At 40.3% G+C, this 22,380-nt stretch overlaps 2 protein-coding genes and 1 long non-coding RNA gene across 3 annotated transcripts; 1 reads left to right on the forward strand and 2 right to left on the reverse strand.

The window, feature by feature from the left end:
- Positions 1-1,400: 1,400 nt before the first annotated feature.
- Positions 1,401-4,958, forward strand: LOC102192654 (uncharacterized). The gene is made up of 3 exons (XR_312142.1): positions 1,401-2,223; positions 2,347-2,537; positions 4,304-4,958. It is a non-coding gene; the product is annotated as an uncharacterized LOC102192654 (long non-coding RNA).
- Positions 4,959-9,719: 4,761 nt separating this feature from the next.
- Positions 9,720-15,268, reverse strand: LOC102192849 (cerebellin-1). The gene is made up of 4 exons (XM_005748827.2): positions 15,152-15,268; positions 13,623-14,236; positions 11,386-11,505; positions 9,720-10,179 (listed from the first exon to the last, which is right to left on the reverse strand). Exons 2-4 carry the CDS (start codon positions 13,926-13,928, stop codon positions 9,982-9,984), a joined length of 624 nt encoding a protein of 207 aa, XP_005748884.1. The 5' UTR covers positions 13,929-14,236; positions 15,152-15,268; the 3' UTR covers positions 9,720-9,981.
- Positions 15,269-17,033: 1,765 nt separating this feature from the next.
- Positions 17,034-21,852, reverse strand: LOC102193142 (E3 ubiquitin-protein ligase TRIM21-like). Its single transcript, XM_005748828.1, has 10 exons — positions 21,799-21,852; positions 20,470-20,704; positions 19,502-19,868; positions 19,281-19,376; positions 18,953-19,186; positions 18,717-18,864; positions 18,606-18,632; positions 18,442-18,506; positions 18,166-18,288; positions 17,034-17,876 (listed from the first exon to the last, which is right to left on the reverse strand). The coding sequence occupies exons 2-10, from the start codon at positions 20,694-20,696 to the stop codon at positions 17,475-17,477; spliced, it is 1,689 nt and encodes a 562-aa protein (XP_005748885.1). The 5' UTR covers positions 20,697-20,704; positions 21,799-21,852; the 3' UTR covers positions 17,034-17,474.
- Positions 21,853-22,380: the final 528 nt, after the last annotated feature.

Below are 22,380 nucleotides of genomic sequence, written 5' to 3' on the forward strand. Positions count from 1 at the left end.
CTGACAAATTATATATAGTTGTCAGAAAGGATTAGCTCCAAACACCATGTAGGTTTGAAATTATAAACCAACCATCAGTGTTGTAGTCAGAATGAGCTGAGTGGCAAAAAACAACATTCAAATACTCAAAATGTGCTCTATGCCATTTCTTTCCCTTTTGTCATGAATTGGCCAATACAGTATTGTTTCAACACTGCGCTTCTTCAGTCACGGGGAAATACTGTGTGCATCACTTCCTACTGCACTAGGGGAATTTTCAAAGAGGAATCCTGAACACAGCAAATGTAAAATAAGCACGACAACCTAAGCATTACATGTACAAGTCATGGAAACCCATGCATGGGGCTCCTTGTGCACAGGTTTTGTGCTGACGGTAATGCCAGAGGAGGTTTGCAACTTTTAGACTCAGTGACCCCGCTCTGTAACGCTACGTGGTCTGAGGTACTCTGGTTCTTAAACACAGGGGATTGTTGACTAACTGGGAGGCAAGAAACTTCATAACCTGACTTGTTGCAACGATGGCGTCCTGTTAACAGCACCACACTGTAATTCAGTGAGGTCCTCAGAATGATCCACTCTTTCACACATGTTTGTAAAGGCAGACTTTATGGCCAGAGGCAGGACTTTATATACCTGCGCACATGAGACTGAAAGCACCTGAATTCAAAGATTAAGAGGTGAAGACCGATACTGTTGTCCACTATATTTAATTTTAAAATTAAGGACATGTGTGTTCTGTCCTGTCTTCCTCCCTTCACCCACAACCGGTCGCAGCAGATGGCCGCATGGTCCATGCACCTGGTTCTGCCCGAGGTTTCTTCCTGTTAAAAGGGAGTTTTTCCTTTCCACTGTCACCATGTGCTTGGCCATCAGACAACTCCTTACGACCTGCTTGGTCGTAAGGAGTTGTCTGATGGCTGGGTTTTTCTTTGGATTATTTTAGGGTTTTTTCCTTACAACAGGGGTGTCGAACTCCAGGCCTCGAGGGCCAGTGTCCTGCAGCTTTTAGATCTCACCCTGGGTCAACATACCTGAATCAAATTATTAGTTCATTACCAGGCCTCTGGAGAACTTCAAGACATGTCGAGGAGGTAATTTAGCCATTTAAATCAGCTGTGTTGGATCAAGGACACATCTAAAACCTGCAGGACAGCGGCCCTTGAGGCCTGGAGTTCCCCCACACCCCCTGGTTTAAGAAGCCATCAACCTGGAAAAATCCCTTAGTGACTATGGTTGCTCCCCTCCCCATAACAGACTGATAGACTTTCACTTCAGGTTACATTTGTATTAGAATCATAAAGCATACTTTTCTTGAAGGACTAACTAATGATTAATATCTAGAACTGCTGGTCTAGTGTTTTTTTTACATTAAGGTTCACATTGGGCCATCACTGAACAAAAAAAAAAAAATCAAAAATACCCCTTCAACATATTGTAATTCAAGTGGTCTGAATGGTAACTAGACTTCTGCAATACATTGTGGTTTAAATTTCATAATAGAAAATAGTCCATATAGGAAGTAAGACCAAGTGGTGCAATCATCTAAGTAGAGGACTTTCATATGGGGGGGATGGAAATGGACTCTTACGTTAAGCCAAAATGTAACGCTGACTATGAATCACATACATATAATCATAGTTGTGTAATGAGAGGGGCGTAGATGTAGATCTGTCTACCACACATTTAATTATATTGTTTCACTTAAAAAAAACAAGAAAAAACTAAAGTTTAAAACATTACAGTAAGTGTAGATACTTTCCAAGATGTGGATTTTATAGATTTACTCATAAAAGAAATACGTTAATCTTGTTTGTACATTTTTAGCATATCTTGTGAAAGAACGACAATCGTGAGAGACTTTTAGTGGAAAGCATGTGTTTTTTTAGTACCATTATTAGTATCAGTGTTACTTATCTTGAGCCCTAATCCAAGGGAAGTTACACTGCGGTAAAGCTCATCAGCCACTGTCGTCACAGTTTTACACACTGTCACTACACCAAAGCCACAGGAAGCATCTAAATAATTTTCACTACACTCCGATCCCATTGAGACCCTGTAAGAACTGTAAGAAAATGAGGCCGGTAAAGATTGTTTATCCTCACTTTATTCCACATTCTTCATCTTTGCTGTAACTTGCAACAGAGCAATTCTTTTATTTCCTTTTCTTACAGGAAGTGGCTGGCAGTTGGCCTGCAAATCAAAGAGACAACACTAGAGTCAAAGGTAAGAAGGAAGTTGTTGCTGAAGCAGAACAGAAACGGTTGACTGAAGGGGGAACCTTTTGTTGTAGTCAAATAAAGTGCCTGTTGTGGCTTCATGTCTGAAGATAAATGTGTTGCCTTCCAGAATCACCTTCACATCGAACTGCCAATGTGTCTCAGGTGGACCAACCCCACTCAGCAGGCTATAAAATGAAACCATCCTCTGTTCAGCCCATTCAGTCGCAGGCCCCGTCAGCTCCTTCGAGGAAGCCGCAAAACAGATCATCGAAAAACATTTGCCCACCTTTTAAGCAAAACCATTTCTCTCAGTACCAGGTGTGTGTGTTCGTTGTTTTTCACCGACTTAAAAACTTTTTCCACAATGAGCAGGTCTAATGTTTTTCAATTAAAAGAGCTTGAATATACTAATTAACTTCATAAGTTAACCTAATTCAAAACTTACCAGTTCACCAGCAGAGACGGGCAGTAACGTGTTAAAAGAAGTATGTTACTGTAATCCAATTACTTTTTTCAAGTAACAAGTAAAGGGATTATTATTGCAAAAAAAGTAATTGAGTTACTGTTACTTTCCCATAAGCACGCTGTGTTAGTGCGTTACTAAAAATTCAATTGTATATGATGGATTGTGCAGAAAAAAAGAATTGGGCTGAAAGGACCATTGCTTTGTTACATATTCAAGTTTTGTATCATGTTTTTAAAAAGTAATGAAGTTACTAATTACTTGCAGAAACTAAGTAATTTGTAAAGTAACTGGATGACTTTCTTGGAGAATTAATCTGTAATTAGTAACTAATTACTATTTTCAAGTAACTTGACCAGCACTGGTCACCAGTGACCTGGCAAGGGTTATGTTCATGTCTACCCTTTTTTCCTATATGGTACACCCAGTCTGGAATCTCAGATAGCCAAATGCATGTATAATATGTGATTTAATGAATGTGTGTGAATGTTAGATAGTAAGGAAAAAAGCGGTTGTATGGATGGCTGTGAATGAGGCATGTTGTATAAAGCGCTTTGGGTCCTTCAGTACAGTAGAAAAACAATATATGAGAACTGGTCCACTTTCCATAACTATTTTATGAAGATCTGCTTGTTTAGCATGCAGCTACATAACCCAAATGTTTCTTGCATGTTGTGCCTCATAAATGTTAAAATGTGTCAAAATAAAAGCAATTCTAGTAAAAATATATGTAGGCAGTAGTTAAAAACCCGAAAAGAGCAAACTTGTCCAAAGCTCTGCTGACTCAGTAACTACAGAGCTCCAAACATCATCTGGCACTAATATCAGCACAAACATATACAACAGGAGCTTCATAGCATGTGTTTCCATGTCTGAGCAGGTCCTGTAGGTGGTATGTGAAGGTGTCCCATTACTTTTGTCCACAGAGGGCCAAAATCTTCAGTTAGATTTGAGCTTCAGTCATCAATTCTTGTGCTAAGAAATGTTTTGATTAAAAAAAAAGATTAAAAGGTTTACACAATTTTTAGCCACGAGATGAAACATGGTACGCTCCATTCCAGCTTCATGTTCAAATTTTTACTTTAACTTTGTATCATTTACAGTTCACAGCGGTGTCTGTGGCTCAGGAGGTAGAGCAGGTCGTCTACCAATCGGACGGTTGGTGTTTTGATCTCAGGCTTCTGTTGGTTGCATGTAGAAGTATGTTTGAGCAAAATACTGACCCCCGATGTATCCACTGAACAATGAATGTATGAATATTAGGTTAAAAACACTAGAACGTAGGAAAAAAGTGCGTGTGTGTAAATGACTGAATCAGGCTTGTAGTAAGAAAGTGCTTTGAGGGTTCAGTGGAGTTACTGTATTAGGGACGTCGGCTCTCAGTGACATCATAGAGGTCCAAAAGTAGAAAAACTGAAAAACAAAAAGAGCTGTCTGAAGCTAAGAAAACCAAATGAAATGCTTCCAAAATAGTTCTTAGAAAAGACAAAAAAGGACTGAATTTTAAGTGCTGGAAAATGAATGTAAACATTTTTGTTCAATCTTACAGCGGCTCAAACTAACATGATTTGCTTTTATTCTGAACCGCTTTAAACAAATATTCTTCTTCTTTTCTCTGCAGCGTCAGTCCTCCAGCCCTGGTAATTTCTGCTATCCTGCCACACCTAGAATCAACATGCACTTCTGCAACGTAGTTGGATTACAACTTGGTGACAACAACACCATGCACATCTGCGCCACAGATCCTTTAGAGCGGAAGAGGCACCCAACAGCACCATCTGCCGTTAACGTCCCTCTGCCACACTTGGGAGGCTGGGGGAACAAGGCTGGAGGAGTTGGCTGAGTGTGTTGTCTAATCTTCCCTCTTTCTTTTTAACTTCTCAAATTTGAGATCATATTTAAGGGTTTTTTTTTTGCATGTTTGTTTTTAAAAAAATCTGTTGTAGTGGACTTTTATATCTGGACAGGTTTCTGAAAAAGCTTTTTGTTTTCTATTATTTTCTGTATTTATTCTGTTTATTTTGTTTGAAATGCTGAAACCAGTGAAAAAAACATCACACCTTTCTTTTGCACTGTCAGCAGTAGAATTATGGGCCAAGTCTGGTCATATGGTTGATGCTTTTTCACCTACTGTGGTCAACAAATATCCAAAGACACAGTGCCAGGAAATCATCTTAAGCCAGAAATTGCCTTAACGGCAGACTGACTATTAATCACAACAAGTCAATATGTGTTATAAAACCAAACGTAGGATTTGCATTAATGCACAGGTCTCCGACTCCAGGCCTCAAGGGCCGCTGTCCTGCAGGTTTTAGATGTGTCCTTGAGCCAACACAGCTGATTTAATTGGCTAAATTACCTCCTCATCATGTCTTGAAGTTCTCCAGAGGCTGGTAATAAACTAATCATTTGATTCAGGTGTGTTGACCCAGGGTGAGATCTAAAACCTGCAGGACAACGGCTCTTGAGGCCTGGAGTTTGACACCCCTGCAATAATCCATGGATACGGGTGGGACTTCTTTGGCTTGTCAAGGAGGTTAAAATTAAACACATGCCTTTCAGCATATACTGTTTGTATTACTGTATTTTTCGGACCATAAGGTGCACCGGATTATAAGGCACACTGTTGATGAATGGGTCTGTTTTCATACTAAGGTGCACCGGAATATAAGGCGCATTAGGCAAAACAAAATCAGATCAAACTTTACTCAACTCATTCTTCTTGTTTCCTCCACTTCCGTACCATTGATTCAATAATGTTGAATTCTGTTGCAGCTGCTCTATTCCCGTGTTTTTGCAGCATAATAATGACTAACTTCGTGTTGTGGATGTATTATGTCAGCTGTTCTCCTGACTGAAATTTGGTCCATTGACAGCGTCAGGAACCCTCACATTAACTTTTATCGAGTGGAAAAAAGTTAGCGTTCACCCTCCAGCTTCATTGTGTTTATGCTATGCTAACATAGCTGCGTCGCTCGTAGCGCATCATTATATAGCTAGCCAAACTTCAGCAACCCTACAAACATCACTGCTGTTTAGTATACGGTATGTGGAAAAACCTGGTTTGTACTGTATTTGTATGTTTGCTTACACATGCTGTTTTGTTGGCGCATTAAGTGCAGCCGAGATGTTAAAAAATAAGAAGCTGCATTAAAATTGGCCCATTATGGACTGTCCAACCTCCATATTTTAAGAGGGCAGCTTTGCAGCGTTCACAGTTGAAAATAATCTTTATTTATCTTAAACTGTGCCTTGGTGCAGACCGCCCATTTTAGCAAATCTCCCCTTAGCAAGGTTTGAATAGCAGGTGGGTCACATTGGGGATATCCACTCTCTTGTTAAATCAAAGAGTGATTTTTAAGTTGAAACTTTTCTCTCACAGTGATAAACTGCATGTACAGTGTCCTCATTATTTAATTTTTTTTATACACATGCTTTTCCTTCATTACATGATAATCAGTTAGATTAAAGTGTCACCTTAACTTAAATTTCAATCAAGAATTTGTTTTTGTTTCTTGCCCAAGAAACACATTTTTCATTGCGCAGAAGCATGATGTAGCTTCAATGAAGTGCTGGAACAATGCTGTGTGAAATATTTATTTGGTACGGTTGTGTTGTATGTGTACAATGTTCTCATATTAGGATGGTTTTTATCTGAACTTTACCACTTTTTGAAATCATCCTAATGTGTATCTGATTTATTTTAAATGATGGGTAGGTAATGTCCAGAAACTGGACTTTTTAAGAAACAGGACGCAAAAAACATTTCTTTTTTGCCTTCTATATGTTGTAATTTCAGATTTTTATCTCAAAACTTACAGTTAAATGTCTCAAATTTTCTACGTATTCAAAAGTTTGAATTTTGAGATAATAACTTGAAATGTTAAACCTCATGTTCAGCCTTAATGTTTTTCCCGGGAAATTTGGGAAAAAAAAAAGAAAAAAATCTGATGTTGCTTTAAAGAAAAATCTGACAATTTAATAAAAAGTTCATTTATAATAAGAAGTTATTGGTGTTGTATTTCCTTTACAGTTTTTATGTTTTGTTATCTGCTCTTTTCTTATTTCAGACACCAACATAAGCAAGTTCTTGAACGATGCAGGTAAGGTAATTTTTAAGCTATCAGTCAGAAAGTTGTTTAAGTATTTCATTTTTATATTGATTTGAGCAATGTCTCTGCAGAGGATTTTTAGGTCCACCTTGAGAAAAATGAAAGTATTTCTCCAAAAGTTGATTCTGTTAAACCTGAGATGTCGAACATACTGAACAGAGACCAGAACTGCTACAGGGTCCAGTCATGTGGATGGCTTTGCAAAATGTGAAAGTTACAAAAGAAGGCACAGATTCGGGAGTTTTCACTATATTTTCATCTGAACTGCTAACTTAATCTTATCTATAAAAAAACATCTCCAACACCTTGTGTTAACTTTAACATTTATTATAGAATAAAATCAAGGCAATAAGCAGCTGGTTCTTTCTATGTGATTTTATATAAGCTGCACTGATAACAGTAGCTTTTCTTTACAATGTGGAAAACAGAAGCCCCAAAATTGCATTTATTTTTCTTAAGACACATCACGTATATCATTAGAATAATTTATTAAGCATTTTAAACAGTTAAAGAATCCACTAAGACTTTAATAGGTGTTTATTTTAGGTTATTATTTATTTTGTTTTACCATGCTTAACAAATTCATTAGACCACTTGTCATAAAACAAGAACAGTGAAAACCTGTTTAAAACACATATTATTTTGTTATTTATCCAGCAAGGGAAAAAAAAATTATGTTTATACCCAAATTTGAGCGAACACAGTGGGCTTACATATGAGAGGAGTCAGAAATGAATCAACCACTAAAACTAACGTTTCTCTTAATAAACATGAGTAAATAACTATAATAAAAATAATAATCCGCTTTACTATTTTTTTTACAGCTTTTATTTGGTTGGTAAAATAGTGCATTGGAAAATTTATAGATGACAACAATAAATAATTGTATGTCATGGTCCTGGTCTGTGACTTTTGATTCTTGTATATTTTATATTCTGAGGTTAGGATTCTGTCCCTAGTTTTGGTTATTATAGTTGTAATCCCTCCGTTTATACTGTTAAGTCTTAGTTTTGTATTTCTGTTATCATTTCTGTTACCATGTTACCATGCCTCCCCTGTCTGTAGGGGGCACTGCTGTTTTTTTTTGTTCAGTGATTCAGCCCAATCACTGATGTATAGCCATGTCTTTTGTAATCTACATCAGTAATTGTACTTTAGCTGTGGTGGTGTTTTTATGAATGTTCCCTGTCACATTTTCTGTGTTTGTCTTTAACTTTGAAGAGTTTATCTCGCTTTTGGAACCAAAGTCTTCACTTCATGTTGTTTTTGTACTCCAGACACGACTCTCTAAAGTGCTAACACAGGCCTCTGCTGTGCACCGGGACGTTGACACTAATAGGTTGTGAAGGTCCAGTGTGAACTCAGCAGGCTCCTGGCAATGGTTTCATTTTCTACTGCCAGCCCTCCATCTGTCACCGGATCCACCGCTGAGAGGTGCACTGTCGCTGTGCGCACTGTGCGTCAGAGGGAGCGACGAATACAGACAGAAATTCATGTATAATTTATGACTTTTACAAAAAAAGCTACAGTTTTCATGACTGAACACCTTTTCTATGTGAGAAAAGTACCTGCATTTTTTATGGGCATAGTAAAACTCTCAATAGTACAATATCTCTTACCTTCAGGACAGCTCTTGGGACAAACAGCAGGGAGGCCTGCTATTTTCAGAACAACCTTCTGTTTGTACAGAGCGATTTATAGAGCATATGTAAAGTGTGATAGAGGGTGTTTGGGGGCCACAATTGTGTCAGCATTTAACTAAGGACATATGTGGTAAGCAAAATGCAGCCTTTGTGAAGAAAAGGGAAACAGTATGTTCATTAAATAAACAGAAGAATGGTTAACAAGCTTGTATGGGCCTCTGTTTATTTGAATAATAATTATGGATAATTATGGATATTATAACTGGAAAGCTAAACGAGTTGATGTAGTCTACCTGTAGCTTCTAAATAAAAAAGTAAGCTTATCAGTTTCACAGCTTCCTTTGAGTCACATCAGTATTTTTTTTCTGTAACTCAAGCTAGCTGTAGCTAGCTGCTCTAAGGCCTCACCTGTGCTAATTCAAGTCACTGAGCTGGACATCTCAATGTCTACTTTTGGAGTATTTTTTATGGAAATATCTGACTCATATTATAGCTTGGTATGCATCACTTTCACTTCTGTTATTATATAGAATATATATTATTATATGGATATATAGCACTAATTAGCATAGGCCTGAGTGAAAGCTACAATCTCTATGGTCCTTGATTCAAAAACTTGTTTTAGCAGTAAGAACTTAAAGATCTGTACAATTGGCCATTATATTTTTCATCCATTCTGTTGCAGATTTGTGCTTTCAATTGTTTTTAGATGAGCCAGTTTGAGGCTAGCTTTAGCTGTCAGACAGATAGCCTCACATTTGACTTGAGGGTAATTTGTAGAGGAGTTCATGGCCGTGTGAGTGACTGCACGGTGCCCTGGTTGAATAAAAGAATGAAGTCAGTGTTAGCCAATGAGTGTGCTGTTTCTCAGTCAAATATGCGTATTGCTCACATCCCATTTCAAAACACAAAGAACATTGAAAAGCTTCAGACTGGAGTTTCACAAAACATCTAATCTTTGTATCTCTGCTAGCTAGCAAGCTTGCATACTGCTAACTTCTAACTTTGCCCAAATTTGTCAATCCTCTTTATTATAGCAGTCTGTATACTTAAGACAACAATGAAGTGCTACACTGAACATTTTAATGAAAGTGAAGTATCTTGGATCATATTCTCCTTCGTACCTTTCTGAGATAAAGCATTTTAACTGGCTAGCCAGCACTGAAAGTATTAATTTGTTAGTGCTAATAGATTGATGCAGTCAGTAGACACAATTATTTTCTTTATTGGCCATTTCTTATTTCATGCATTAAAAGGAAAACTGCAAGCAACCACAGACTAATGACAGAAAAACACACAATAAGCCATAAAAATGCAATGGAAATGGAAAATACATCCAAGATTATTTGGTGCAAGGTGAATTCACCAATTCATCGATACACATCAAGATGCGTCAGTGCAGTTCAATGTATCAGTTAATTCCTCTTCCTTCGTGTTGATGGCTGTGAAAGTAACAAAGAACTCTTTATGTAACACCCGCCCTCCCCTCCACACCTGTGACTATGGTCAGAACACCAGCTCTCATAATCCTACCTCAGTCAACCCTACAACGGGAACACCAGAAACCCAGAGAAGGTGGAGTACTTCCACCCTCCCATTAGGTTCCCCCGCTCCAGTTTGAGGTAAGCCTTGTCCCCCCTCTCCATAATCACCAGACCCGCATTGGTGGCAGCTTCCCTGGTCACATCCTGGTCGCCCGCGAAGGCTGAGATCACAGGCCAGCCGTTGAGAACCAAACTCACCTGAGAAAGCAGGATGTAAGATTTGTACGGAAAGTTTGGTTAGAAGACAGTGTTTGGTTACAGTATGTACTGTATCCTAAAACCTCCACATCAGTGCTGGTACAGGAGTAGAAGAAGTAAAAACTGAATGAAATCACATTCAGAAACTCTTCCTCTGTATAATCTGTGAATTATTCTCTCTGCACTGATATCATTAAAAGAGCAGTAAGAAGTAAAACTGCACTCATGTCCTCAACTCTGGAGGCAGAGGCACAAAGTTCAATGTGATGTGTACAACTGCGACTTCATTTTTGTCGTATAGCGCAATCGCGAAAGTGAGAATAGCGTCCATAAATGGACGATTAGAAGTAAAGCTACACAGGGAAACAACCAGCTCCACTGAAATAACACTGAGATGACTGTAAATTCATTCACAGATATTAAGTCAGGGGACTGAGGCTGTTTGTGGTGAAAGATATTATTTTTAGTTATAGTTGTATTTTAACCTCCTAGGACCTGGCATCCAGATATGTGGACATCACATTTTGGGTTATTTAGATCAAAATACTCAATTTTGCTCTACAAGGGCCTGATATCCACTTAAGAGGACATTATACTGCTACTGTTCTATCAAAATCTAAAAAAAAAACCCCAAAAGGGGACCCTCATTTTTCTTAGAAACAAAAATCAGGTAAAAAGAAAAATCTGGTAATTCTTTGTTTTTCCATTCATCGGGTCCCAATCAGCCCAAATATCAAAGAGAAATTAAAAATGCATGCAGTGGAAGAGTTCAGGTCTTAGGAGGTTAAAGGAATACAACCTTTAGTGGCCATGTGAATGAGTGCATGTAAAACAGAATCAGGTATGTTTGGACGCTGATGCAGTTTTGATGATTGTGTCTATACATCAGTAGAATCAATTTTAAATTGAAGAGCAGACTTCCAGCTTTAATTCAAGGGGTGGGACAAAAACCTCACACTAATGGTTGATGAATTACAGCTGTTTTTAAACAGACTCTCAGATTCGCCCCTTCCTGGGACTCCTGTCAGTACTTCTCAGGTCCCAGCTCATCTAGTACTGTGTGGACATCACAGAAGAACCAGACTTTAGCACCTCTCTGTCTGTTGTTAATTCACAAACCTTAGAACAGCAATAAGTCTAACTTTTCTTTGAGAAACAAACAGATCCGTTCAGTGTTACGTGACGCTTTTACATTTTTGTTCTTACTTGTATCGTCTGCCGGTTGTAAACTTTGACAACATGAAAGCTGAAACTGTAGACTCCTTTTCTGGGTGCCACAAAGATGCTTGTTGCTGGATCGAAATGGCTGCCAACGTTCACTATGATCTAAGAAGGAAAAGAGAGAAGCAAAGAGTTTCACAAATTCAACCAACCAACTAGCCACAAATGTGTAATCCATAATCTTTCACTGAGCCTCCACTGTGGTTTATTATTCTTATTTTTCTGACCTAAATTTTTCTAATGTTTCTCTTTTACAAGAAAGTTGGTCTGCTCGTCCTCGCAGGAGAACAAGAAAAGGAGGGAGAGAACTGGCAGTGAGTCACTCCGTCGTAATAATGCTTTTCTGTGAAGGCCTTTTTTCTGTTTGTACAGTGTGATCAGTAACTGGGGACTTTGATGGCAATAAATCAAGTTTAGTAACAGCAGAAGAGGCTGTATCTATAAATGGCGATGGCAGTCTGTTCTGGTTATTATAAAACTGGCTGGTTGGTCAGTTCACCACATTGGTTTCTCAGTAAACTGTCTATGCATGAGATTTTCTCACAGACATCAATGCTCCTCTTTTATCGACTGTTTCTTGTAGTCTTATTTGAGAGTCCTGAAAGTCATGCAAAATGTAACTTGCAAAATTTGCCTGCTGACCTGCTATTTCTATGTATATGGATAGAGGTCTTTAGTGTAGTGGTTTACCTAACAAGCTGGAGACAAAATTAAAACGACAAGGTTGAGATGGTTTGGACTTGTGCAGAGGAGGGATAGGGGACAAAGGGAATGAATATGGGGAAAGGGAAGCCCACAGAGGAGGTTCGTGGGTGTAGTGAAGGAGGACACGCAGAGGGTTGGTGTGACAGAGGAGGATGGTAAGGATGGAGTGAGATGGAGACAGAGGAAGAGACAGATGATCAACTGTAGTGATCCCTAAACGGAGCAGCCAAAAGAAGAATGGCCTGCATTTCTATAGCGCCTTTCTAGTCCCTAAGGACCTCAAAGCACTTCACGCTACATTCAGTCATTCACCCATTCACACGCAGCGGCTACACACTGTAGCCACAGCTGCCCTGGGGCGCACTGACAGAGGCGAGGCTGCCGGACACTGGCTCCACCGGGCCCTCTGACCACCACCAGTAGGCAAACATGGGGTTAGTATCTTGCCCAAGGATATTTGGCATGCAGCCAGGAGGCAGCCTGGGATCAAACCACCGACCTTCTGATTAGTGGCTGACCTGCTCTGCCACCTGAGCTACAGCCAACCCAGAAGGAGGTCTACATCTAACAAGCCAGAAATCTCAGTTTGATCCTGGGTGGAGACACAAATCTCTTTGTGGTTACATCAGGAAGTGCATCTGGTGTAAAAATCTGCCAAATCAAACATGCAGAGCTATCTGCTGTGGTGGCTCCTTGCAAATAAGGGAGCTGACGTAGATTCTACACAGAGGTTTTTAGTTTTTAGTTGGGACCTATTGTCCCAGGTTTGCAGTTTATTTATATTTTTACTTTTTTATTCCACTATGAAAATTCACCTGTGCACAAAGGGACATAAGCTCAGAGGCTGAATGACCTACACATACATTTATTTATTTATTTATTTATTTAAATGTATTAATTTAGGGGGTTTAGAAATACTTTATCTTTTACTTATTTAAAAGCTTCCTCAGTTTTAAGTTGGAAATTTTGAAACAAAGATAATCTGGTCTGGTATACAAATGTGTCGTCAGTGGTTTCCATCTTTCTGTGTCCAAACAAATGCATGTTTCCTTTGCGCTGTTTCCTTGTGTGATGCTCATTTAATATTTGCATTAATTTCTGTATCATTCCTTTTTGGTTCTTTCCTGTCTTACTTTGAAAGTTTGTTTTCTTTCCTCTCCTGTGTTAGTTTTGTTTACTGTCCTTCCTTGTCCTGTTGGCCATTCCCTAATCAGCTCTCAGTCTTTGTCACAGTGTCTATGCTTCCCCGCATGTTGCTCTGTGTTGACTGGACTTCTGTTTGACATTTTGGATATTTTTTTAAAAATAAAATACTAGCTTTCTGCCTGCAGTGTCCTGGATTTGGATCCTCTCCAGATTCAATACAAAAGAGGTCTATGTCCTTTGAAACACAAGTTTCTGTTGACCGTTTTTAGAGTGCAGCAGAAGGTGAAGCGTCATTTTTGGTTGAACTCATGAAATTCAACCAAAACCTTAACTTGCACCACACTTTTCCAAAAACAAGCCTTAAAACCCACCTGGTCAAAGTAGATGGTCATGGTTCGGTTGCTCATCTCTGAGGGTTCGTGGTTGGTGTTACGAATGGCCGAAAATGCCACCCGCCCAGTTCCTGACCTCACTGACATGCCCAGGGCATTACCTGACGGCTCCGCCGACGGGGTGGAGTCGCACACCACCAGACACTTTCCCTCCAACACGATCGGCTCCGTGTCATTCTGGCAGCTGACCTCGGAGGGCCCCCGGTGGACGAGCAGCAGCAGTCCAACGACAAAGACGGAGTGGGCATCAAGGTAGAGTGCAGGGGTAAATGACAGACAAGACATCTTTTTTTTCTTCGCGTTTCTACTGCAGAATGGTCACCACAGCTCTTTAGCGAGACTCTTCTTGGCGCGCACCTCACTTTACCAGCAGGGTCATAATTTCACCTGGAAAGAAAACATCAGCCAGGGCTTTGTCTCATCTCTTTGGAGATTAAACGATTCAGGGACTCCTCAGCTGGCTTACTACGACTGACAGGAAGTCCATAAATGCGCGGAATAAGTGGTGGCGTCCGGTCCCTCACACCAGGGCAGGAGTGGCCATCAGCCAAGTGTGCTGAGTCAGAAGTCCAGACTGGATTGAAGCTTCAGGCCTGCGAGTCAGTGACACAGTTATTCACATGAAAACATTGCACGAATCTCAATATGACTGGACGACCTGATCATCTTTAGTTTGCAAATAAACTTACTGGTGAACAATGGCAACAGCTGTTAAAAAACCTGAACCTTGGTGACTCCTGCCCCTAGTTTGCTTCAACAACCCATACTGTTGGAGAATCCACCATTTTTACATATGTTTAGCCCTTTAAAACAAGTTCATGCATCAAAATATTAAGTATACAAAACCACTATGCTCGTTCTTGTTCTGCTTTTTAATAACAGAACATGACGAGTGAAAACAGGCTGAAAACACAGCACGGTGCTGCTGGAGAAAAGTTGTGTGCCTCAGCACAGTTAAAATCTATCAAACCCGCACTGCTGTAAATGTAATAAAAAGCCCATCCCGGTGCTCTGCCACATCGCCGCTTAAACGGTGAGAATATTAATAGAAAACCGCTTTGTATTGAAGCAGAAAATAAATAGAAGTGATGAGGTAATGCTTTGGCCAGGAAGAGGCCCGCGTGAGCGACGCCAGCTGGACTCAGGAGGGGGTACAGCGGACTATCACAATCCCACCGCCGAGAGGCCATCTGTGGGTAAACACTCCCACTCATTCACCTCGTGCACCTTTCCAATTTAATCCCTCTCTCTCTCTCTTTGCACTTGCATTCCTTTACACAAACACGCTTACTATCAAAAAAGCCACTGTTTTAAGAAGCAAACACAAGAATTCAGACAGTACTTTGATAAATTATAAAAGAACCTTTTAGCATTTCCCTGTGTGACATTAGAGATGTTGCCCCGAAAAATCCTCAAAAGCATGGACAATAAGTGCAATGATAAAAAGTACAATCGCTCTAACGAGAGTGACCCTCAAAGAAAGAATCTGCAGATGCTCCATCACCCACCTTTCACGTCGTCAGCGTTGCTCCTGCAGCAACATACAGAAGCCAGCTTGGCTCAGTAAAGTTAGAGCTCCGTTTCACACTCACCTTCAGCTTTATCTCTCCTCCTCTCCCCCTCTCTCTCTCATTCTCTCTCTCTCACTACATCTCTGTTCCAGGGGACCCCTGCGTTCGAGCAGACGTTTAATCACATCACGAGCGTTGCCATCCTTCTGTTTTCACTGTTCCTCAAACCCACCCCCACTCTACCTTTTTCTCCCTCCTTCTCATCTAACCTCAGATATTACAGAAAATGCGCTGGGACTTAAAGGATTCATCACGAACTCACACGTATCCCTGCTATAATTAAAAAATGTTTTGTTTTTTAATTAGTAAATGACTATTAATGGGTGATAGCGGGTACAAATAGCTTTTTTCCCCTTTTAAACATTCATCAATTTAGACAGGTATATCGCCATGGTAACTTATGCTGTGAACAGGGTATGTTTCGGATTAGAGATCAAGAGGTATGAAATCACCGCCTACTGATGGACCAGTGCTCCAGAAAATCACCATCCCTGAAGATTCCTCAGACTTCTGAGTGGGTGTAAATTTTTAACAGCATCTAAAGTGTTGATGTCTTCCCGATGAGCATCAGTAATAAACATTCATAGACACATCTTTATTCCCAACTTTACTGGTTTTATTTCCTTTATTGTTCCATAAATATCCTAAAACAGAGCAGGTACTTGCAGTATTTTTATGTAGTTGTGGATCTAATTCACTCAGAGAGTTACATTTATTCTTTACTCTCAGATCATTAAAGACACTCAAGCCTGCAGCTGAGAATAAAAAGTAAAACTTGCTCGACATTAATTTAATTACGTACTTTACTGTAATCCATCAGACTGTGCTTTGTCCAAATGAGAGAGCTCTGTTAGAGAGATACGTTAATTTACACAGTTTGTATTTTTCCCTTTTTTTCCTGCCTTTCAAAAAGCTAAAATGTAGCATAGTGGCGCTCTTCCAGTCTTTCTCACCAAAGTGTTTAAAGCGCTCACACATTCATTCTGTTTTTAATACTAAACTACTGCGCAGAGCTTTTCCTCGCACACACACCCACGCTGCAGCTTTGTCTTTCAGTCCACATTGTGTGTTTAACCTCTACACCACCATTTGTGATTGGTCACATACTGACACCTGCCCAGTGGAAACACTGAGTTAACTTATCATGTTGATAACCAGCTTTGTGTGTCCGCTTATCCTGATTGTCAATGTTAGGTTCAGCATACTCGGGGTATTTTCCATTATCTGGATCTGCTCACTGTGATTCAGAACAGGGCCCAGGCCTAGTAAAATGAGCAGAGCAACAATTATAGGAGGGAGGAACAAAACCGTAAAGATGCCGAGTACTTACGTCTGCTCACATCCAGCAGAACTGTGCTCTGATGTCAGACTCAGAATCGCTTAAATATTTATAATACTCGGTTACTGTTTGATGTAATTTTTTTTACTGAACACACACCACATCTGTTTAATCCTTTTTCTGTTAACAGGGTCTAAATAAACTTTTAACTAACTGTTATATGACCTGTGCACATTTTTTTGTTTGCTCAGTATGCCTTAGAAGAAACCAAAAATTAAAACGTATATTCTGACAAACCTGTCTGATGACAGAACATCTGAACAACAACGTCTGAAAAATACAAAAAATAAATACTAATTCAAGGCCTTAATGTTCAAACATTAAAGCTGGATTTCTCCTCTATGTGAAGCCTGATGTGTGTGTCATAATACATAATGAATATAATGGTGAGGTGCAGCTTATTTAGACCTCACATTAAAATATACAACAAATCAGCTTCCTTCAAAATAACAGGACCCAAAAACGCATATTTGAGTTTTGTTTGTTTTTCTTTTTTTTCCCCAAAAAACTAGAATTTATTTTCAGTTTCAACTTTTGCATCTCAAGTACAGTAAATACTAGTCTAGTAGTATTTTGTGAAGATTTGAATAATAAAAGTTAAAAACACTTTGCACACACTTCATGACAGAGAGAGCAAAACTTACTCCCATCTTACAGGCTGTACAGGTTATGCTAGGGTTTGCACACTCAAACAGAAGTAACTTGCCATGTTAGCCAGTGGCAGGGTTGCTTAATAACATTGTGCACACTGTTCACATCACCTGTGGAACAAAGACGCATGCGTGAGACGAGTGTTAGTGCCTCTTGCAGCTGGACTGCCTGCTAACTCAGACATGTGACATGTGGTTTCTGTAGGAACAACCATTTTAATCATCTAGGGGAAGCACAGGAATGAGATCTAAAACATTATTTAGCGTCACATCATACGGTTAAATCGATGCCTGTGTCCTGTTCTTCCCTGACACCTCCCTCGAGAGGACAGATAACCAGCGGGGCCATGTTTCTCCCGTTGTTTTGAACACAGGGGTTGAAATACGGGTAGAGAGGCTCACTGAAGCTGCATCCGCCGTAAGTATAAATGTGAGTCTTTGCCTCTGCGTCATAGAAGGACACCGACCTTTCCTCATAGTCCAGGAATATGCTGACTTTCTTGGGGATTTCGTGAAGCTTGAGGGTGACCGAGGGCCCGGCGCAGGCGCTCAGACTGCCACCTTTTCGCCGGCAGATGGCCCAGTAACCGTTTTCAGGACGAACTGTGATGGCACCTTTCCTGTTGATGGACTCCTGGGCCACACCGAGATCCCAGTCTGTTTTATCCCCAACCTGAAACACGGTGTACAAAGAATTAGATGGAAAAAGCAAGAGGAAGAGAAAATAATAACCACTATGAATAATAGCTTTCCCCCCCAGTTGTGTTGAAAACTACATTACTTTCTTTATATTTTGCTAAGAAAATGGGACATTGGTGAAGAGATTTATTAAATTGTGCAATCATACATGTAAATACAGTATATAATGCAAAAACATCAACTGAAGGGCTAGAAGCATCTCTGGTATTTGTTGGATTTTTTTTCTATTTCTTAAGGACATGACTTCCAGATCCTGATCCCACCTGAACTACCCAGTAGCGTCTTCCAGATGTGAAGCTTTGTTTCCCCAAAATGCAGACGCAGGAGTCAAACCGTTGGGGACTGTCTGGGAGCAGAGTCTTCTTCTTCTGGCTGGCGAGGCTCACCTGAGGATCAACAATGGGCTCATCATCGCTGCCAAAGAAACTTTCATTCTGAATCTCCTTCTCCACTTGAGCATAAAAAGCTTACAAAATCAGCATGTCCATCTAAGTGTGTTTACTGTTATCGTGATAGAGTCAGTGATTATAGGCTGATACCTTCTTTTTATCTGGGGACAGGACCAGCCAGCCTGAAGCTGTCTCGGGATCCAGGGTCACATTGACTGCAGATACAAGAAGAAAACAGCAGGTCAGGTACTGATGAAGCTCAAAAAAATTTATAGGAAAAAATGTCTAACTATACTGTATATTTGTGATCATACCTGCATATGCACTCATCTTGTCCACTTCTGCATGACAAAGAAGTTAAAGAATTAGATAATATATTTATTTTTACAATGATTTGTTGTTCATGTTGCTGTAGGGTTACTCACCCTCTGCTGAGAGTTTGTTTGCAACTTCCTGGCACATGTCCCCCAGCATAGAAACGGCTCTCCTGACCATCCCCAGGGAGTTATCAGAGTGCACTGCCACCTCTGACCAATCTCTGGTGGCTGGGAGCCTGCTCAGAGACGGGAAACTCTAAAAGCAGAAGGGAGCTTTTTGTGAGCACCAGCTTTAAGATGCGGATGCAGCAGAGAGACGGTAAAATGCAGCAGATAAATCTGACCTGTAGGAGGTGGAGCGAGCTCCGCGTGAGCTCCAGGTGCTGCAGCTCGCTGCTCCTCGTCTGCAGTTCGTGGATTTCCTTCTCCAGCTCTTCGAGCAGCTCCTCAGCTTTCCTCTCGGCTTCCAGCTGCCTCTCCTCGAGATCCTTGGCGAGCTCAGCCTGCTGCCTCTCGATGGCGGTTATCAGCATGCTGCAGATCTGAGAACTGCTCTGGATCTCTCTCTCTGTGGCCCTCTATTGATTAAAATGATCAACTAGATAAATAAATAAACTGATAAATGAACTACTTGGTTGCAAGCCTGACTTTTTGAACCAATCAACGACCTACTTTGCTTAGATCCACTGGACTTTTGATGTCTTCCATTTTTTTCAGCCTGTCCTGGATCATCTGTTGGATGTCGGACTTTGTCTCCCTCAGATTCATCTGGAGAAGATCAAACAATGTAAAAATGAGACAGCGAGAAGAAGAACGCACAAAAATCTGTGAGCTCAGGAAACCCCCCCTCCCTCCCAAAAAACGCAGGGCAAAGGAAGAAGCTTTTCCTTCACCTTCACCCTCCTGCTCTCCTTCTCCATGGGGACAATCTTGTGGTGCTTGTGGTCGCCCTCTGTGCATTTCGAGCACACGGGTGTGTGATCCTGCTTGCAGAACATCGTCAGGGGCTTGTTGTGCTTTCTGCACAGGTGGCTGGTGTTGAAGATTGCTGGATCTGTGAGGCGGTGTCTCTGCAGCGCTGGATCTCTCTGGTGAGGCACGAGGTGAATCTCACAGTAAGACGCCTGACACACCAGACACGACTTCACCGACGGCGCCTTGTTCCCGTGGCAGACGTCACAGGGCACGTCTTCACGGTCTGATAGCTGGTATGCCGGGGGCTGGACGTCCTCCCCATGCATCAGTGTGGGTGACAAAGACCTTTTGAACATAATGTTAAATATCATTGAATATATTCAAATATATCTGCCATCTGGAAGAGAACACAAAACGGAACAAGACAATAAATTCAAATTAAGGGACACTCTGGTGTGCCAGAAACACAATGCATAGCCAGCTGGACATGGTGTAAACATGCACTGCATGTGACATTGCAGGTAATGGTCAATATATGTGGCATTTAAGGTAGAGTAAGGCTCTATAATCAAGTTAGGTTGGATATTAGCCAAATTAAGATATGTCGGTTTCCTTGTGAAAGTTTTTAATAGAGCTAACTTCTTGGCTAATGCTAACTAAATGGGCAGACAACGTGATTGGTCAGTTGATCCTGGATCTGCTTCCTACTCCACAGCCATGAAACCACACACAATTAAAGCAGTTTTAAGAAATTAATTCTAATTCAGCATCGTGAATGCAGGGACTGGTGTACACACATTTACTGTATGTCTCCCATTTTGTATATTATTATTACTATTTATTTATTTTTAACACCGTACATTACCGCCCTCACTTCTGTTGCACTTGTACATTGGCAATAAAGATACTGGGATTGGGACACAAAGAGTATGGAAGTAAAACAGACCTTTTGAAGAATTCAATCATGTCGGAAAAAGCTCGGTTGATCCTCAGCTCCGGTCGCTCTTTGAACGTCTCTTTGCACAGCGGACACTCCGACTTGTCCTTCGTGTCCCAGTAGCCTTCGATGCAATCCAGGCAGAAGTTGTGTCCACACGGGATTGAGACGGGATCCGTGTAGGTGTCCAGGCAGATGCAGCACCGGAACTCATTCTCCAATGGTACCGAGGCCATGTTTGTCACTAGAAAATACCACAAAAAGAGTCAGTCCTGTCTGCCCTGTTTGCAGATGGTAGCTGGAGGCATAGTTCAAAAGTATATTTAACATCTTGACAGATCCTGGCAGCCTTTTTCATTTTTTGTGTTGTGGTTGATTTGTTTTGAATCACATGTCAAATATGTGACATCACATGTCTCCTCAAGATAATAGACTCTGGATTGTTTTTGTCTGCTTTAAATAGAAAACTTGAAGTCTGAAACTGCTGCTTTATTCATCCTTTCATTAAATTTAAAACATCCATTTTTGTTTTTGAGTCAAAAAGCAATGAAAGCTCGCAGTTACAGAGCAATAAAAAGTCCCAACACAGACTGCAAACTACAGATGAACCTCATTTAATGGTGTTAACTGAGCTGTGATCATGTAACGTCTGGTTCTGCTTCTACCAGCCAAAAAAGCTGCAGAATGGATTTTAAGATCATCATTGAAGACGTCTAGAGGGGACCTAAATCTGACTATTTGTTTCCAACAAATATTCCAGCATGTTGCACCAACAAAAAATCAAGACAAAGTGCACTTTTGCAAATACTCAGTGTGAATACTGCAATAAAAGTGTGCCATGTTACAGAGGCACCACTTACACTTAACAGACTAGTTTGTTTCCACTTTTAGCGCAATATGTCGCTTTGAATCATACTTTGCAAATCGGCTCTTTTTCAGGACAGGTTCAGTCGCTTTAAGATCCCTGTGCTGATTGTCCGACTTCTTACTGCTCATTGTTCCAAGACACCACAGAGGGATCACCCATCCAGCACAAGTATTTTCTATATTTACCAATGAGTATAAAATACTGAAACTCAGACAGATTGTTGTAGATTCCTGTAGAAAACTGACCTTAAAAACCTAAATGCGACTGATTAAGTAGCTCATTTTTGTTGTGTTGTTTTAAAACATGTTTCTAACCATTCATGCCATTTACTATAACTCAGTAACTACATTTTTGAGTAAAAGTAATCTGATACATTTAAAGAAAAGCCTCAACTTGGTATACATTGTTTCCTCTCACAGTTTACAGTTTCATCTTCCAGTTTCTGCAGTGTAATAATAATAACATTGTACCTGGGTGGACATGCTGGCAGCCCCGATCCTCACAGATGCAGCTCGTACTGTGTAGTTCACATTCAGCCTACAGAGACTTAAATACTCCTCACAGGTGCTCTTTGTTTGTGCTGAGATTATTTACACGAGCTCCTCCCTGAGTTCATTCTCGCAGGTTTTGCAGTCAGTCTGGTGTTTCTGGTTCTTCAGCTTCAGCTGCTGACTCCACTGTAGGTCATCCATAGCAAGAAATAAGGCGCAGTGATTGAGCAAACAGAGGTTAAAGCAGGGACTATCACATGTTTATATTGATTAAACATAATGATATAGAATAAAACAAAAAGTACTGTCACAGTAACTACTTACAGTAAAATCTCAGTAAATACAATTTAATAATATTGTTCAGAATAGTTTTCTCTTCTTTTCTGTGTAATTCATAGAAAGTTAACAAACTTAAATGCTTTTTAGTTTTAACTAACTTGCATTTTTGTCACATGACACAAGTTCGCCTTCGCACCCGCAGCTCGTTTAACCTCGGATCTTGAAAATCGATGCAGAGGAGGAGGAGCCGTCTATGAGCATGCACATCACAGATTTGTTGCT

The sequence above is a fragment of the Pundamilia nyererei genome, unplaced genomic scaffold (assembly GCF_000239375.1).
Source record: "Pundamilia nyererei isolate P.nyererei 1_Seehausen unplaced genomic scaffold, PunNye1.0 scaffold00230, whole genome shotgun sequence".
Lineage (NCBI taxonomy): Eukaryota > Metazoa > Chordata > Actinopteri > Cichliformes > Cichlidae > Pundamilia > Pundamilia nyererei.

What these genes read in the sequence shown, in the direction of transcription:
- LOC102192849 (XM_005748827.2), bottom strand. Translation starts at nt 13,928, where the DNA reads ATGTCTTGTCTGTCATTTACCCCTGCACTCTACCTTGATGCCCACTCC. An exon ending in TGACCATCTACTTTGACCAG is followed by an intron (nt 11,506 to 13,622) that starts GTGGGTTTTAAG and finishes TTTCCTTCTTAG; the next exon opens with ATCATAGTGAACGTTGGCAG. An exon ending in ACAACCGGCAGACGATACAA is followed by an intron (nt 10,180 to 11,385) that starts GTAAGAACAAAA and finishes CTGCTTTCTCAG; the next exon opens with GTGAGTTTGGTTCTCAACGG.
- LOC102193142 (XM_005748828.1), bottom strand. Translation starts at nt 20,696, where the DNA reads ATGGCCTCGGTACCATTGGAGAATGAGTTCCGGTGCTGCATCTGCCTG. An exon ending in ATGATTGAATTCTTCAAAAG is followed by an intron (nt 19,869 to 20,469) that starts GTCTGTTTTACT and finishes TATGTTCAAAAG; the next exon opens with GTCTTTGTCACCCACACTGA. An exon ending in GTCCAGTGGATCTAAGCAAA is followed by an intron (nt 19,187 to 19,280) that starts GTAGGTCGTTGA and finishes TTTAATCAATAG; the next exon opens with AGGGCCACAGAGAGAGAGAT.